Below are 16637 nucleotides of genomic sequence, written 5' to 3'. Positions count from 1 at the left end.
CCCCTACTCATAAGTTATTTACTCCCTCCTTTTCTGTAAATCACAACTAAGTATATTTATTCAAGGAAGTTCATGATGTTTTCTGAAAGGACCATGATTAAAGAAAATTATTTATTTTTATAAATGTGAGGTTTGTGAAAATATCCATTATCCAGCATTTGTCATTATCAATTAATTTAAGTACTTTGTTGAAAATATTACATTGTGAGATCCTCAAATTGTTTTTATTGCTCTTGATTTCTTTACATTGCTTACTCCAATAGGCATTCACAAAGCAGCCAGCATGCTTATCAACTAAACTAATTTAGCATTATTGTGCTCTCATATTTTTTATGCAGCATGGAATTCATCAGCAACTGGAAGATTTTTTTAAAGCAAATTTAAAACTCTTTCCTTCCCTTTCAATTGGAGAAGCATTTTTTGAGACACTACCATGTGACTACCATTATCCTAGACTTTGAAGAATATAATACGGTACCTGTAAAGAAACAGAAAAAAGAAAATAACAAGATAGAATATAATATCCAAGTGCTAACAAGGGACATGAAGAAGAGATCTGTGGGGAGTACAGTCTTTGGGAAAACCTTATGGAGAGAGAAGGTTGATTGATAAATGAAGGCTTTCCAGATAGGGAAGACACTTTGAGCCATGGCTTTGGAGGTGAGTATTGAGCTTGTATTTCAGGGGGGAAAGTGAGGAGATGGGTTTAATTGATATGAAATAATGTTGCATTTACTGATGATCAGACTAGGAAGAGTATGAGACACAAATATCAACAATTTGATGGGGGAATTGATTTACTATCTAATTGAAAAAGTAAAGAAATTCATTTGAGGTAAAGGGAGATTACATGGGCTCAGAATGGTCTTGAAAGCAAGTAACAGCAGTTTAGTGAAAATGAAACCTTCAGTTTATATAATAGAATGGAAAAAATCAAGACATGATTATTTCAAAAGTGAGTGCCTGAACCAGGATATAGAAGTGGGACTGATGAGGGAGGTATAATAAGGAATTTGGACCATCTAACAGAAAAGTAAGAATTTTTGTTGTTTTGGCTGCTCTGCCTGTGGAGTAGCCTTCTGTCTGTCTCACTGCTTCACTAATAAACTTATTTCACTTTACACTCTAAAAAATTTTTTTTATATTCCATTTGAATTGATGGCAGAACATCAAGAAGAAGCTATCCAGATTAAGTATTAGAAAGTAGCATGATATTAAGCGGAGATGTGGGTATCTGATTAAAAAACAAACAAACTAACAAGGGCAAAGTTCCTTAAAGGTGTGTCTAAATGAAACCCGCCCTCCTAGGAGGATTAACTGTAAAATCCGGATAATAGCATTTACTGCATGTAATGGTTTTAAGATTACCGTAAAATACTTAGAATAGTGCCAAGCACACAGTAAGCGTTTAGTACAGCTGCTGCTATTAATATGTTTACTATTACTGTGGGTTTTTTTCCTTCTCTACTTTTTTTTCTGTGAGCCACCACCTTTTCGTCAGGGTTGGCATTCTTTCAGAACACTTCGCACACACACACAAAGGAAAGAAAGAAAGAAAGAAAGAAAGAACATTTCGCACAAGCTCCGCTTTTTATCAGGTTTTGAGCTATGAAAACTGCGAAACTGTGGCCGCTTTGCAATGGTTGAAATGCAGTAAGACCCTTACACACCCCCGTAGCACAGAATGGTGCCTTCCCGGACCGCTTCCCTCCTCCCCCCGGGACCGACGGTAGTACATCCCAGGCTGCCGCTGGAAAGGAAAAGGTGGTGCCGAAGTGGAGTGCGCCGAGGATTGTCTTTGCTCCCGGAAGCAATTGTTCTTTAGCACAGGAAACAGTAGATGTTTCACGGGAGGTGGGACTGGGCGGGTCAGAACTCAGCGGCTGACGGCGGGGGAGGAGCCGGGTCCGCTGCCGGGTGGTTGGGCCGGGCGAGTGTCCTTATCCCAGCGCTCGGGGCTCGGGCCTGTAAACCTTTTGGAGTAGCAGCGGCGAGAACGATTGGGTCGAACCGGGAAGGCATGTTGCTCTTCGTGGAGGTGAGTGGACTGGGCTATCTTGTCCTGCCCCAAAGGGAGCGGGAGCGTGGAGGCGCGGGCCGGTCCCACCGCCATGTGACTTTCCAGGCCGTCCACGCCGCGGAGCCGGCAGCTAGGCTGACACAGCACCCGGGCTGCGCAGGCCCGCGGCCCCACTGGCGCGCGCTCGCCCCTGAGGACGCGACGGGCGGGGAGGGCCGGCGCGAGGGGACAGGGAAGCGGGGGCCGCGAGCCTGGTCTGGAGGGGCGTGAGGCTCGGAGGAAGGGGAAGGTGTCCCATATGGAGCCCCTGGCGGAGGCCAACAGGCGCGGGGGGCGGAGCCTGCGGGGAAGGGCGATCAGGTGGGCGCGTTCCGGGGGTGGGAGCGAGGTGCGCGGGGCCCGCTGGGAGCGGCGAGCAACATGTGGGGCGACGGAGCGAGGAAGGTGAAATTCGGTATGTGTGTTGGGGAAGAAAGTTGCCAGCTCCTTTCTGCAACCCCCACCCAGTTTTGTTGCGTCCCCGTGTCTTGGTCTCTGGAACGTTCTGTGGGTGGAAAGTGAGTTGCTGTGAACCGAGGAGAAGCCAACAGGGTTCGGAAGGTTTGAAAGGCACCGCTTTGACCTTTTGTAAAAGTTACTCAAGCAGCGGCTCCGGGACGAGGACGTGGTTTTTTTTGAACGGCTTCAAGCCCTTTGCAAAGAAAATTCCAAGCATGAGAGAAACCTAAGTCCGGGGAAAGCCAATTTTTGTATTGTTACTTATCGATATAAACGCTTTTTTAAACTTGTAATTGGAACGTCTGCTGTTGGCCTGTTTTAATTTTAGGTAATAGATAGCTGCCTTACACAAATATTCGAGGTTTAATTTCTCTTCTTTCTGTCTTTCTCTTGTGTGCAGTGAGCATCAGCTGACTGCCTGGCTAAAGCTTTGAGTAGATTCCTGATCATACTGTTCTTGCATTGTGAAAACGTCAAACCAGCAAAGCTGCAACTTCGCAACTTGGCACTTGTTAACTATGCCCATAAAAGAATCTTTTCAATGAGGGAAGGAATTTACAGGTTGTATAATTGATCGGCCAGTCTTTCCGGGGGAAGGGAGGGATCTTACTCTGTAAATATTCCGGGTAAAGAAAATGACATGCGCTCACTTTTTAATCTATTCAGTGTATCTGATCAATGTGAGAGCTTTAAATTGGCACAGTTACTTTAGAGTATGTCCAACGTTGGTCATAAACATTCATTAGGATATTCCAGGCGAATCATGAAAAGTTTTAAAATTAATTGAAGCCATTCTGTTGACCGATTTTTATACTCTTTTTTCATTGGGCAGAAAAAGAAATCAGATTATGATTTTAAACAATGCCAGTTTGTGTTAGGAATGTTATGCCGTTTAAATGGTGCAGATTTCAGTGTGTATGTGTTTTGCCAGGCAAAAGAAGGACTGTGAAGTTTTATTTCTATCAGCATAATTCCAAAATAAACTTTTGAGTTCCAAGTTGATTTCTTTGGCTTTGTTAAAATGTGAAGTATAATAATAGCTCCATTTATTGAGTGTTGAAGCTAGATCCTCTCCTTTCTAAAACAACAATGCAGTATTTTACAGATGAGAGGTGGAGAGGTTAAGTAATTTAGTAAAAGTAAGTAGTGGGATTGAGATTTAGATACAAGTCATTCTAATGACAAATCATGGCTCTCGCTAAACTGTTTACATAAAATTGTTTCCATTAATCATTCCTTTTCTTTGCGAATCAGTATATGATTTAAAATTTTTCTCCTATGAATTTTATTGAAAATTAATGTCACTACATATTTGGGGCTGAATATATGATGTTAAAATCAGTGAAAAAACTAAAAAACAACACTGGTCATTTAGCATTTTGTTAACTAATATTTGATCCTTGTAACTTCATGTTATAGGAATTTTTCTAAATAAGTGAACCCAAGCTCAGAAGTTTGATGTCTGAGGTCATTCAGGTGTGAATAATGTGGGGACTAAAGTCTGAAGTCTGACTTCAACAACATAAAGCTCTGGCTTCAGAACTTATTTTTGTACTTTCCCCTGAGCCAAGAGTTTTTAATCTGGGTCCCTAGGTAGAATTGAGGAAGTCCATAACTTGGTTAAGGGAAAAAAAATTGCTTATTTTCACTAGCTTCTAATTGAAATCTAAAAATGAAAATTCTTGTAATTTTAATGGATGCAACAAGAGAAATATTTTCATATCGTATTAGTTTTAACATAATCTTGTCATTGTTTATGCTAATTACTCTATTATATATAATCTTGTTATTTAATGTATCAGTGAAGCACATTACTAAATTTGAAATTTAAAAATACTTTGATAAATATAATTGGTTTATTTTGTGATCCTTAGTATTTTATATACTTACGAACGTAATTCTGAGAAGAGGTCCATGGCACAGGAGAGTTTAAGAACCACTTTACTATAAAACCAAGTTGCATGTGGATCATCTTTGGACTTCTCTAATCTGGAATCTATGAGTCCTCTGCAGTTGTGTTCAAAATCTCTTAGTGCATTTTTCTGGAGAACTCCAGTTTACTAATTTATAACTGGAATCAGTGGGATATATAAAAGTAATGATAATAGTATAATAATAGTGGTGTGCACATGTATTGTAATTACTGTGTGTCAGGCCTGTTAAGTGTTTTTGCATGTATGTGTGTATATATATGTACATACATATATATGTACATATATATACACACATATATTTATATATACACAACTATTCAAGCCTACTTTTGACATAGTGGCGTTATCTCCATTTTAGAGATAAACTAAGGCACAGAGAATTTAAGAAACTTGCCTATGATTGAACAGCCAGTGAATGTTTACGCTGCAATTAGGATTCTAAATTACCTCAAAATCTTAATTAAAGATTTTTATGGTTCAGTAGGCAAACAAGGAATCTTATTTTAAAAATACTTAGATGTCACTTTTTTTTAACTTGGTCTTGCAGGCAAATGGCTATATAGACTTCAGTAGTTTATTATTTTTTTCTTACCTCTGTTTTGAAAGGAGACACAGAGTGGCTCTCTGGAAAGAGGTAAAAATATTTGGATAATTCACAAAATTGTCAAACATGTCCCAACATAAATTCTTAAAACAAATTCTGTAAGTTTGAAACAGCTCCCTTCTTTTGGCTACTAGAGAGTTATTTAAACTTTTGAGCACCAAGGAGACAGTTTGCAAATTTTTCATGTTTTTTGTGCTTGCTAACATTTTATTCATTTTTCACATCATTTCCCCCCCCCACCCCCCACCCCCCCGTTAATATTTTCAGCTAGTTATGTCTGCTCTAATTGTTTGGCAGTATTTTGTTTCGTTTTGTTTTGTTTTAATAGGATTGCTGTCTCTATTTGAGGTTTTCTCTGAAAATGAAGACTTAGAACCACTTTAGATAGCAATGAATTTTATGTACCCTAAGATGCTTTAATTACTCCCACATAACTTTTAAAAATTATTTTTAATTATGGTAAAATACACGTAACAAAATATATCATCTTCACTATTTTAGTGTATAGTTCAGTGGTATTAAGTACATTTACATTGTTGTGCAACTGTCACCATCATCCATCTCCGGGACTCTTCATCTTGCAAAACTGAAACTCTGTACACATTAATCAACTCCCATTCTCCCCTTCCCCCAGATCTTACATAATTTTAAAAATAATTTCTCTGACTTCCAAAGTTTTCTGCTTTTTCAAGTGATAACATTTTGCACTTTAGGTTAGCCTTAGTGTCTGAAAATAGTGGGATATTTGCCTGAATAATTTTTTATTAATTTTATATTACAGTAATCATAGGGAGTGTGCCTGTGCACAGTATTCCGTTTTTCTCCATTAGCTTAAGTAATTATTTATAGAAAGTTATTAGATACCACTGGCTAGAAATGATTTTTTAATTATTTGAGATAGAGAGAAACAGGGATTTGTTATTCCACTTATTTATGCATTCATTGGTTGATTCTTTTTTTAAAATATATTTTATTGATTTTTTACAGAGAGAAGGGAGAGGGGTAGAGAGTTAGAAACATCGATGAGAAACATTGATCAGCTGCCTCCTACACACCCCCTCCTGGGGATGTGCCCACAACCAAGGTACATGCCCTTGACCAGAATTGAACCTGGGACCCTTCAATCTACAGGCCAACACTCTATCCCATTTGTTGATTCTTATATGTGCCCAGACCAGGGATGGAACCCCCAAACTTGGGTATATCAGGACAAAGCTCTAACCAACGGAGCTACCCAGCCAGGGCCAGAAATTGTTTATTTATTTATTATTTTAAATTTTTTAAAAATATATTTTATTGATTTTTTTACAGACAGGAAGGGAGAGGGATAGAGAGTTAGAAACATCGATCAGCCGCCTCTTGCACACTCCCTACTGGGTATGTGCCCGCAACCAAGGTATATGCCCTTGACCGGAATCGAACCTGGGACCCTTGAGTCCCCAGGCCGACACTCTATCCACTGAGCCAAACCGGTTAGGGCAGAAATCGTTTTTTTATTTTTATTTTTAAAAGTGACTTAGAAAAGAAGAAAATAACTATATGAATTGTGAAGTGATTGCCAAGAAGAATTATAAGTAAGTGAATAGCTGAGTGATTTTTTGAACAGTTTGATTTTGGAATATTTATTGCAACTTGATTCTGAATTTAAAAATGAATAAAAATATTTTTAGACATAATGAACAGAAAATAAAGTAAAAATTATTTTTGAAGTGTGAAAAGTGGAATAAAAGGCTCAGGTGAACATAAAAGTATCTCGTGGTGCTTCAAAGTATACAGTATGTGAAAAAGTAGAAATATTGGTGTTCAACTACTGTTTATCAGTTTTCATTTTTTCAGACGATATGCCAGTTTCATATTATTCCCAGTTAATAGAAATGATCCTTAATACTAGACATGTACATTTCAAATCTGTGATTTTGGTCTTCTACCTAGGAGCTTAAAAAAAGATTTGAGCCCTGGCCGGTTTGGCTCTGTGGATAGAGCGTAGCCCCATGGATTGAAGGGTCTTGGGTTCGATTTCGGTCAGGGGCGGCTACCTTGGTTACAGGTTCCCTGGTCCTGGTTGGGGTGTGTGCAGGAGGCAACCAATCAGATATGTTTTCACACATCAGTGTTTCTCTCTGTCTCTCCCTCTCCCTTCCACTCTCTCTAAAAATCAATGGAAAAATATCCTTTGGATGAGGATTAACAAAAAAATAAAAATAAAACAATTGACTTAAAAATAAAGATTTTGAGCCCAGCTGGTGTGGTTCCGTGGTGAGCATTGACCTATGGAACCAGGAGGTCATGGTTCCATTCCAGGTCAGGGCACATGCCTGTGTTGAGGGCTACATTACTCAGTAGGGAGTGTGCCGGAGGCAGCCCATCCATGATTCTCATCATTGATGTTTCTATCTTTCTCTCCCTCTACCTTCCTTTCTGAAATCAATAAAAATATGTATATATACATACATACATACATACATATATTATGTATATATAAAAAGATGTTGATCCTGTAGTTAGAAATGGCGTCTGAATCTTGTTTTGCCGACTAATGGAAAGTAGAGGAAGTTGAGAAATGAATCCAGCTGTCAATTTGAAGTCATAAAAAAGATTCTAACCTCCTTGAATATCCTTAAATGAAAATGAAAAATGAGTTTTGATAGCATTTTAATTTATCTTTCCTATATTCTGTGTTTTGCTTAAGTTTTGTTTTCTTTAAAGTTTAATTTTTGAGGGAGGTTTTCAGTCTTCTAGAAAACATTGTAAATTTTTGTACTAATGCATTGTAATTTTCTGTAAGGGTTTTGGAATCCTTGCATGACCTGAGGCAAGTGAGGACTTTTGAGCTTCAAGTTCCCACTTATAATTTGAGATAAATGATTTCTTCTGGCAGAGCTGGTTTGTGTTTCTGGTGTCTATGGTGTTTATATATTAGGTAAGCCTTGTAATACGGTATAATTAGGTAATGCTTGACAGACAATACCATTTAACCATTACAGTAACTATTGTGATGTAAATTGTCCAGTATGTTAATAATTGCCTTTCAAAACCACTGAAATTTGTTCTTTAAATATTTCTTCTGGTAAATTTGTCAAAACGACATGATAGCAGCTCTGGTAATTACAATAATTACTGTGAGATAGCACTGATTTAAGAGATGTAACTTTTTGAGTTCTAATTTCAGCCTTGTTACTAATTTGTTCTGATTTGGGTAAACCAAACAGGGTAATTACCTTATTAAAATTTTTTATAGTTTGAGTATAGTTTTAATTGGACAAATAAAACTTTAAAAATAAGAGGGAAGCTCTGGCCATGTAATAACTCAGTTGGTTTGAGTGTTGTCCTGATACGACAAAGTTACAGGTTTGATCCCGTGGTAGGGCACATACAAGAAGCAATCAATGAATGCATAAATAGGTGGAACAACAACTCAGTGTTTCTTTTTCTCTCCCCCTCTCTCTCTAAAAATCAATTTAAAAAAATAAAACAAGAAGATTTTAGTATGTTAAAAATACAGATTCGCCTGGCCGGCTTGGCTGAGTGGATAGCGTGGCAGCCTGCGGATTGAAGGGTCCCAGGTTCGATTCCGGCCAAGGGCACATGCCTGGGTTGTGGGCTTGATCCCCAGTGGGGGGGCGTGCAGGAGGCAGCCAATCAATGATTCTCTCTCATCTTTGATGTTTCTATCTCTCTCTCCTTCTCCCTTCCTCTCTGAAATCAATAAAGAAATATATTTTTAAAAAAATACAGATTCATTTACATGTAAGATTTAAAGGGATACAAATGATAAAATGCAAATAGGCATTTCATATTTGCTCTATTGAAAAAAAATACTTTTTCTAATGTATAAGCATTAAGTAAATGCAAGAAAAAGAAACTTGAATATCACATAGTCATATTTCATCTCCTGTCTGTTGCTTTGTTAGACCATTTGAACCAATCTTTGGTTCAAAAACTATCTCTGTATTTGTAAATTACTGGCTCTAAACCAAAGACAAGAGGAGTACTTTAGATGAATATTACTAGGGGTAGGGTATGAACTGTAGGCATGAAGCCAAATTCCAGAGATGAGTTAAATTTGGTTTGGTTTGTATGTTATTGAGAAAAGCATTTTCTGTGTCAGGACAGAAAAGTCAAGAGTAATCAGAATTTGTGTAGCATGTAGTTTGCTAGCATTCCATACCATTAGATACCACAAACTGCAAAATAGGTAGAGGAGACCATACTTCCCGTTTCATCCTGGACAGTCATAGTACACCTGTGTTCTGGAACAGATGTTTTACCCCGTTTCATTCTAAAAAATATCCTAGTTTTTTTGTTTGGTTTGGTTTGGTTTTTTGAAGAGAGAGGGAAAGACAGAAACATCGATGTGAGAGAAACACATTGATTGGCTGCCTCCTGCACACGCCCCAACCAGGGCCCAGACCAGGCCCCTTGACCAGAATCAAACCCATGACCCTTTGATCCACAGGCCGACACTCCATCCACCGAGCCAAACCGGCTAGGGCTAAAAAATATCCTAGCTTTTATGATAATTTTTTCAGAGGAAATCAAAGATTCGCTGAATGTGTGTTTATTGGCACGTTTCCCCTTAACAGAGTAACATAGTTGGTACTAAAATATTTGTTGTTGAATTGGCTGTGAGAATGTAAATTTATAGAATTTACAAAATTTGCAGTTGAGCAAGGTAAGAGAAATAGGATTATTCTAGTCTTTTGAGTTGGGGGAAGGAAAAAAATAGGAGAGCAATTGGTTGAGTAATAATGATAAGGTACATTTATGTACAAGGTTGCGTAAAAAAGTGGTTAAGAACGTGGACTCTGGGGCCAGGCTGCCTGCTCAGGCAGAGCCACTTTCTAATTGTATGACCTTGAGCAAGTTTTTTTAACTTCTGTTTCTCAGTTTTCTTATCTATAAGTTGAGAATAATAGTAATATATGAGGATAATATTAAAAATCCATCTTGCCAAAACCGGTTTGGCTCAGTGGATAGAGCGTCAGCCTGTGGACTCAAGGGTCCCAGGTTCGATTCCGGTCAAGGGCATGTGCCTTGGTTGCGGGCGCATCCCCAATGGGAGATGTGCAAGAGGCAGCTGGTCAATGTTTCTCTCTCATCGATGTTTCTAACTCTCTATCTCTCTCTCTTCCTCTCTGTGAAAAATCAATAAAATATATTAAAAAAAAAAAAATAAAAATAAAAATCCATCTTATAGGGTTGTTAAGAGGATTGACAGTTAATATCAAGCCCTTAGAATAGAATCTGGTACATAAAAACCATATGTGAGCTGCTGCTTTCATATATACTTATGAAAGATAACTTTCATCTCAGTTTTGTGGTCGTTTTCATTTAAAAGTAACAAATGGTTTGTTGACTTGACTATAAGCACTGGGAGTTAAAAGGCACCCTTTTCTGAAAAGGATTATTTTGATATTTAATACTGACATTTGAGGATTGTTATTTTTTTTTAAGTTCATTTGTATAGTTAGCCCTTGGCTTTATCAGATAACAATTTGAAGTAAATTGCTCAGTTCTTTGAGGACTATTTACATTACTTAAATGCTAAATATCTATTAATAGTTTTAATCTTTAGTAAGGGAGTTCATAAATCTCATGTAGAACTTTCTAGAAGTCTCTAGTTTTGATTATATTTTCATTTCAATCCATGACCCCTAAATTAAGCCACTAATCTAGAGAGGCCTCAGTTTTATTTTGGTTTTTAAACAATTGTCAGATGCCATCTGACTGAAGTAGTGGGACTTTGGTGATGTCTTTTCCTCTGATACTAGAGGAATAGCACCAATATCTTTATTGATGAATAAACTTAAGATTTTCTTCCATGGTGGAAAGTAAGTGAATTTTGACTCTTGACAACTTGGAGAGCTTGAGGAAAATGACCTGGGCTGGTCCAGTTACCTTGTTATTACAAGTGTGAGCTCTAGATTAGCAGAAAACTTCTTCACCCAGGGGCTTTTTAGAATATAAACTCCCTGACCCTGTGACCTGGTATTGACTCTGAATCTGCATTTTATCAAGATCCATAGATGATTCTTTTGCACAGTCAAGTTTGAGAAATACTCATAGTATATGTCATTGATTCATTCTACAAATTTTATTATTGGCCTGTGTGCTAGTCACTGTTCAAGGTTCTAGAGAGCAAGTAAATCATAAACAAGATCACTGCCATTGTGGAGCTTGCAGATAAAATAATTCAGATTAGGATAAATGCATTGTGATAGAGGGTAAAATTTATTGCATAAATTACCGTGGATATGTATTTTTGTAACTGAAAATTAGCTATACCTTGGCTAAAAAATAATTGCAGTCACCCTGGCCAGTGTCGCTCGGTTGGGTGTCTTCCTGTGTGGCGAAGGTTGCTGGTTTGATTCCCAGTCAGGGCACATGCCAGTGTCGTGGGCTAGATCCTCGTTAGGAGGTGTGTGTGCAGGAGATAGCCAATGGATGTGTTGCTCTCACATTGATGTTTCTCTCCCTCTCCCTTCCCCTTTTCCCCCTTCTCCACTCTCTCCCCTCTCTCCTTCCCCCTCTACCCCTCTCTCTTCATTCCCTCTCCTTCCCCTCCCTCTGCCCCTCCTTCCTTCCCTCTTCTTCTCTAAAAAATAAATTAAAATGTATTAAAAAATTATTGCAGAGGCCCGGCTTGGGTGGCTCAGTGTTTGAGCGTGGACCCATGAGCTACGAGATCACCGAGTTGATTCCTGATTGGGGCATGTGCCCAGGTTGTGGGCTCAACCCCCAGACAGCCAATCTAAGTTTCTCTCACATCAGTGTTTCTGTCTATCCCTCTCCCTCCCCCTCTCTCTAAAATCAGTAAAAACATATTTTTAAAAAATGATTGCAGAGCTGAAGTGAGTTCTGCCCTAGGGACCCTAGTTCTTTCTGGTGGCTATTTTCTATAGATAGCCATGTCTTCTGGATTATTAGCCACTCTAGGCAGAACTGGGGCCAGGGACCATTTGGCTTGGTGAGAAGATGTATAATATTCCTTAGTCCAGCGGTTCTCAACCTGTGGGTCGCAGCCCCTTTGGGGGTCGAACGACCCTTTCACAGGGGTCGCCTAAGACCATCGGAAAACACATATAATTACATATTTTTGTGATTAATCACTATGCTTTAATTATGTTCAATTTGTAACAATGAAAATACATCCTGCATATCAGATACTTACATTACAATTCATAACAGTAGCAAAATTACAGTTATGAAGTAGCAACGAAAATAATTTTATGGTTGGGGGTCACCACAACATGAGGAACTGTATTAAAGGGTCGCAGCATTAGGAAGGTTGAGAACCACTGCCTTAGTCTGTAACTAGTTGTCTTAAAGTTTTCTCTGAGGCAACTGTAGTGTAGTAGCAGCAGAATCTCCAGATGTAAGTTATTATTCTGTCAGAATGGGTAAAAAAAATCCCACTTTAATTTTTACTTTTACTTGCCATAAAATGCCCCTAAGCATCTTCTTTTAGGATCTTGAAGTTTTATGCTGGATAAAATAGGTGTTTATTTTGTTTAGGTACATACAATTTGGTGTCCCTCTCAATATTGGAGATGTAAAAAATAAACTTGGAAGATTGATCCGCCATGAGCAAATAAGTTTAATCAATTTATATACTTTTGTTTCCATTTCTCAGCATTTGTAGTGTTAAGTGGCATGGGATATCTGTTTCTGATAATAAATAGGTAAGTAAAACCAAAGAGATGGCTTCTCCATATTTATGGTGACTTTTTCCTAATTCTTGGTTCTTTTACATTAAAACTGCTGTCTGGAAAGTATTATTAACATATTTTTATTTCAGAGAGGAAGGGAGAGGGAGAGAGAGATAGAAACATCAAATATGAGAATCATTGATTGGATGCCTCCTGCACGCTCCCCCGCTGGGGATCGAGCCTGCAACCCAGGCATGTGCCCTGTCTGGGAATCGAACTTTGATCTCCTGGTTCATAGGTCAACATTCAACCACTGAGCCACGCTGGCCAGGCTGGAAGGTATTATTTTGCCAAGAATTTGATGTTTCCCCTTTTTCCTTTCTTTATATCTCTTCCCCAGCTAGGAATTGGCATAAAATGGTTCAATAGTGAGCATTTCTGTTGGTTAGTTGGTGATGACATATATTGCTTAGAAATGGAGGTGGTGATGAATCTGTTAATTTTAAGGACTGACAATTTGAATATTTTTGTGGTGATTTGAGAGTATCTGTGCTTATATGCTATGTGTATGTTGGCAGGTAGTTTCAACAGGCACTTGGACAATTTACATCCTTTTATTAGATTTTTCTTATACATAACTGTAGCCTCAAGGACTTTACTTCTAGGTCTATAGAAGAGATCCGGATTTTGACGTGGTTTTTCATTCATCTTTAGTCAAAAGATGAATCAAACCTAGTTATCTAGAGTTTAAATGAGAAAATAAGCCTTCCAGTTAAACTGACTTGTCAGATTCATTATGTTATTTTAAAGACTTGGTTATGGAAAAACAACTTTTTAAAAAAATATATTTTTTATTTCAGATAGGAAGGGAGAGAGAAATAGAAACATCAGTGATGAGAGAGAATCATTGATTGGCTGCCTTCTGCACATCCCCCAGTGGGGATCGAGCCCGCAACCTGGGCATGTGCCCTGAAGGGGAATCTAATCATGTGTCACCCCCTGGTTCATAGGTCAGTGCTGAACCACTGAACCATGCCAGCTGGGCAGAAAAATACCAACTTTTTTTGATGGACATTTTTAGTTTTCAGTTTTTCCTTATTTTGAGTAATTCTATAAAGAACACTCTTGTGTATAAAGCCCTTAAGCTAAAATTCACTGCATTAGATTAAAGAGTGGACATTTTTTAAGTTTTTTATATCAGTATTGGCAAATTGCTTTCCAAAAGTGTTATGATTGTTTTTACTATTGCCCAATTGATTGTATTTTTGTCCACACCAGGCATTCTTATATTTACAAATTCACTGTATAGGTTAAAATGAAATAATTGATTTACTTTGTGTTGTTTTTTTATAATATTTGCTTTTTAAAATTTATTTTTCTAACTGATTTCATAGAGGAAGGGAGAGGGAGAAAGAGATAGAAACATCAATGATGAGAGGGAATCATTGACCAGCTGCCTCTTGCACGCCCCCTACTGGGGATCCAGCAACCCCACCATGTGCCTTGACTGGAATTAGACCCGGGACCCTTCAGTCTACATGCTGAAGCTCTATCTACTAAGCCAAACCACCTAGGGCATTTTGTGTTTCTTCAATGACCAGTGTGATTGAACATTTATCTGGGTGTATTAGTTTTTTGGGTACTGTTCTGCTGTGAATTGTCATTTTGCTTGTTTGTGCTTTTCTTAGCAATTGGTAAGTTCTTTAAGCTTCTTTGAAGACAATAGTTCTTTATGTGACTTGCCAGGAACGATTTTACATCATTCTGGTTTTAAGGCTCTGGGATATTCTGTTGATGTGTCTTTTATTTGTACCTTAAATGTTTCATTATATATTTTCTGATTGTAAAAGTAAGAGATGTTAATTTTAGGAAAAAACAGAAAAGCACAAAAATGAAAATAAAAACACTGCTGCTCAGAGGTAACTATTGAAAACACTAATTTTTAGTCACTCTCAATCTTTTCTATGCTTGTGCATTATTTCACAAAATTAAATCATTTTTATAAAATAGCAATTTGCTTTACATCCCCTCCCCCCCAAGTTTCTGTGAACATTTCTTTGTCTTTACAATAATAAAAACTATTTTGAAATAACTATAAATTTTCAAGACATTGCCCCCAAAATATACAGGTGTCCTATGCACATTTTGCCTGTTTTCTCCCAGTAGTAACACCTTGAATAACTATAATATGATGTACAAACTGGCAAATTGACATTGGTGCAGTCTACAGAACTTACTCAGGTTTTACCAGTTTTATATACAGTCTGGTTTTAAGGCTTTGGAATATTCTGTAAATGGCTGTGCTACAGTTATTGAACAACTCCTCTGTAGTTAGTATCTTAGTCAATTTAGACTATAATAGAATCACACTCTAGGTAGTTTATAAACAAAATAAATTTATTTCAGGGAAGTCTGGGATCATAGTGCCAGCAGATTAGGTGTTTGGCGAGGGCTTTCTGGTTCATAGCTGGTGAGTGCCTTTTCTCTGTGCCAGGGAAGCCCTGTGGGTTTCTTTTAGAAGAGCACCTCCCAAAGGCCCCATGTCTCAATACCATCACATTGGGCATTAGGATTTTAACATATGAATTGGGGGGGAGGTATGCAAACATTGAAATGATAGCAGTTGGATGTTTCTAATTTTTCAGAATTATAAAGTTCATGTGTTGGGTATTTTTGTAATTATAGGCTTTTGCACATCTCTTCTGAGCAGAATTTCTGACAAGTAGGATTCTAGATCAGAAATGTATATTTTTAATACTCTCCCCCCCCCCCCAATACTTTCATTGATTTTTTTAGAGAGAGGAAGGGAGAGGGAGAGAGAAACATCGGTGTGGGAGTGGAATGTCAATCGCCTGCCTCCTACACAACCCTCACTGGCAATTGAGCCTGCAACCCGGCCTGTGCCCCAGGAATTGAACCAGGGATTTGAACCAGCAATGTTTTATTTAGTGCACGGGAAGATGCCCAATCAACTGAGTCACACCAGTCAGAGCTATTTTTAAGGCTTTCGGTAAACATTGCCAGCTTTTAGAAAAGTTATGTGGATTACAGTAGTGAACTGTTTGTGTGTGTGTGTGTGTGTTTGTCAAAATGACAAAGTAGTTTAACAGTAAAAATGACACTTTGTAATTAACTATCCCTTCTTGTCTTTTTATACATTTTCCCTGTTTGGTAAATTATCTTTGTTTCTATTGTTAATGCATTTGAGCACTTTTCATATTAGTGTACTAGTATATAGGCCTATGTTTTTTCTTTAATTTTTATAATATGTGTTATAAAATATACTAAATTTTATTGAACTGTTTGCCTATAGATGGACTTTGGGTTGTTTTCAGTCTTCTACTTATGGGATCAGTACTGCAATAACACATCCTTGTATACGTTTCTTTGTGTACATTGGCTTTTAGAAAAGTGTATACTACTAATTAGGCTGGTGAAAAAAATAAATATGCCCAGGAGTACTGCTTGTTTATGTGCCATACACTACACACTTTAATTATTCTTGGCACCAGTATCAAGGGACACATCAGATTTGTAGATAGTATGCTGCTGAAAATCATCTAGTTAATTATTTTGATTAATTATTAAATGCTTAAAATCTCATCAATTAAAGGTAAGTTTTTGGTCATAATCCCCCAGTATTTGGGTATTTATAAATTAAGTGTATATTTTGTATGTTAAATGTTAGTCTTAATCTCTTATAGTGTACATTTGTCACATTTGCAGCCTCCCAATTTTTGAGAAGCTTTCTAAATTTGCAGAAATACCCATATTATGTACATACTTTTCAAAACTCAAAAATTTCCAGATTCTCATGTGTATAGGTGGATGCAAGCGTGTTACCTCAGAGCCACTGGTCAGACACACCCACAGATGCCTTGTATTTGAAAATACACAATATAAGGAAATGGAGGTTCCATTCACAACTTTCA

General features: G+C 37.7%; 1 protein-coding gene across 4 annotated transcripts in view; it reads left to right on the top strand.

The window, feature by feature from the left end:
* Positions 1-1751: 1751 nt before the first annotated feature.
* Positions 1752-16637, top strand: part of LARP4 (La ribonucleoprotein 4) — a 74774-nt gene continuing 59888 nt past the window's right edge. For 2 of the 4 annotated variants that reach the window (XM_081082640.1, XM_081082642.1), the window contains exons 1-2: positions 1879-2038; positions 2919-3079. Coding sequence is in view for 1 of the 4 variants with exons in the window: in XM_081082639.1 (XP_080938765.1) it covers positions 1841-2038 (198 nt within the window). In the remaining 3 variants the exon portion in view is untranslated. Of the gene's footprint in view, positions 2039-2449; positions 2475-2918; positions 3080-16637 lie in introns of those variants that run through there. The other 2 variants (XM_081082641.1, XM_081082639.1) reach the window with 2 other exon arrangements.

This window comes from Myotis nattereri (assembly GCF_964212035.1).
Source record: "Myotis nattereri genome assembly, chromosome: 2".
NCBI lineage: Eukaryota > Metazoa > Chordata > Mammalia > Chiroptera > Vespertilionidae > Myotis > Myotis nattereri.
This window is presented reverse-complemented; position numbering and strand designations above follow the sequence as displayed.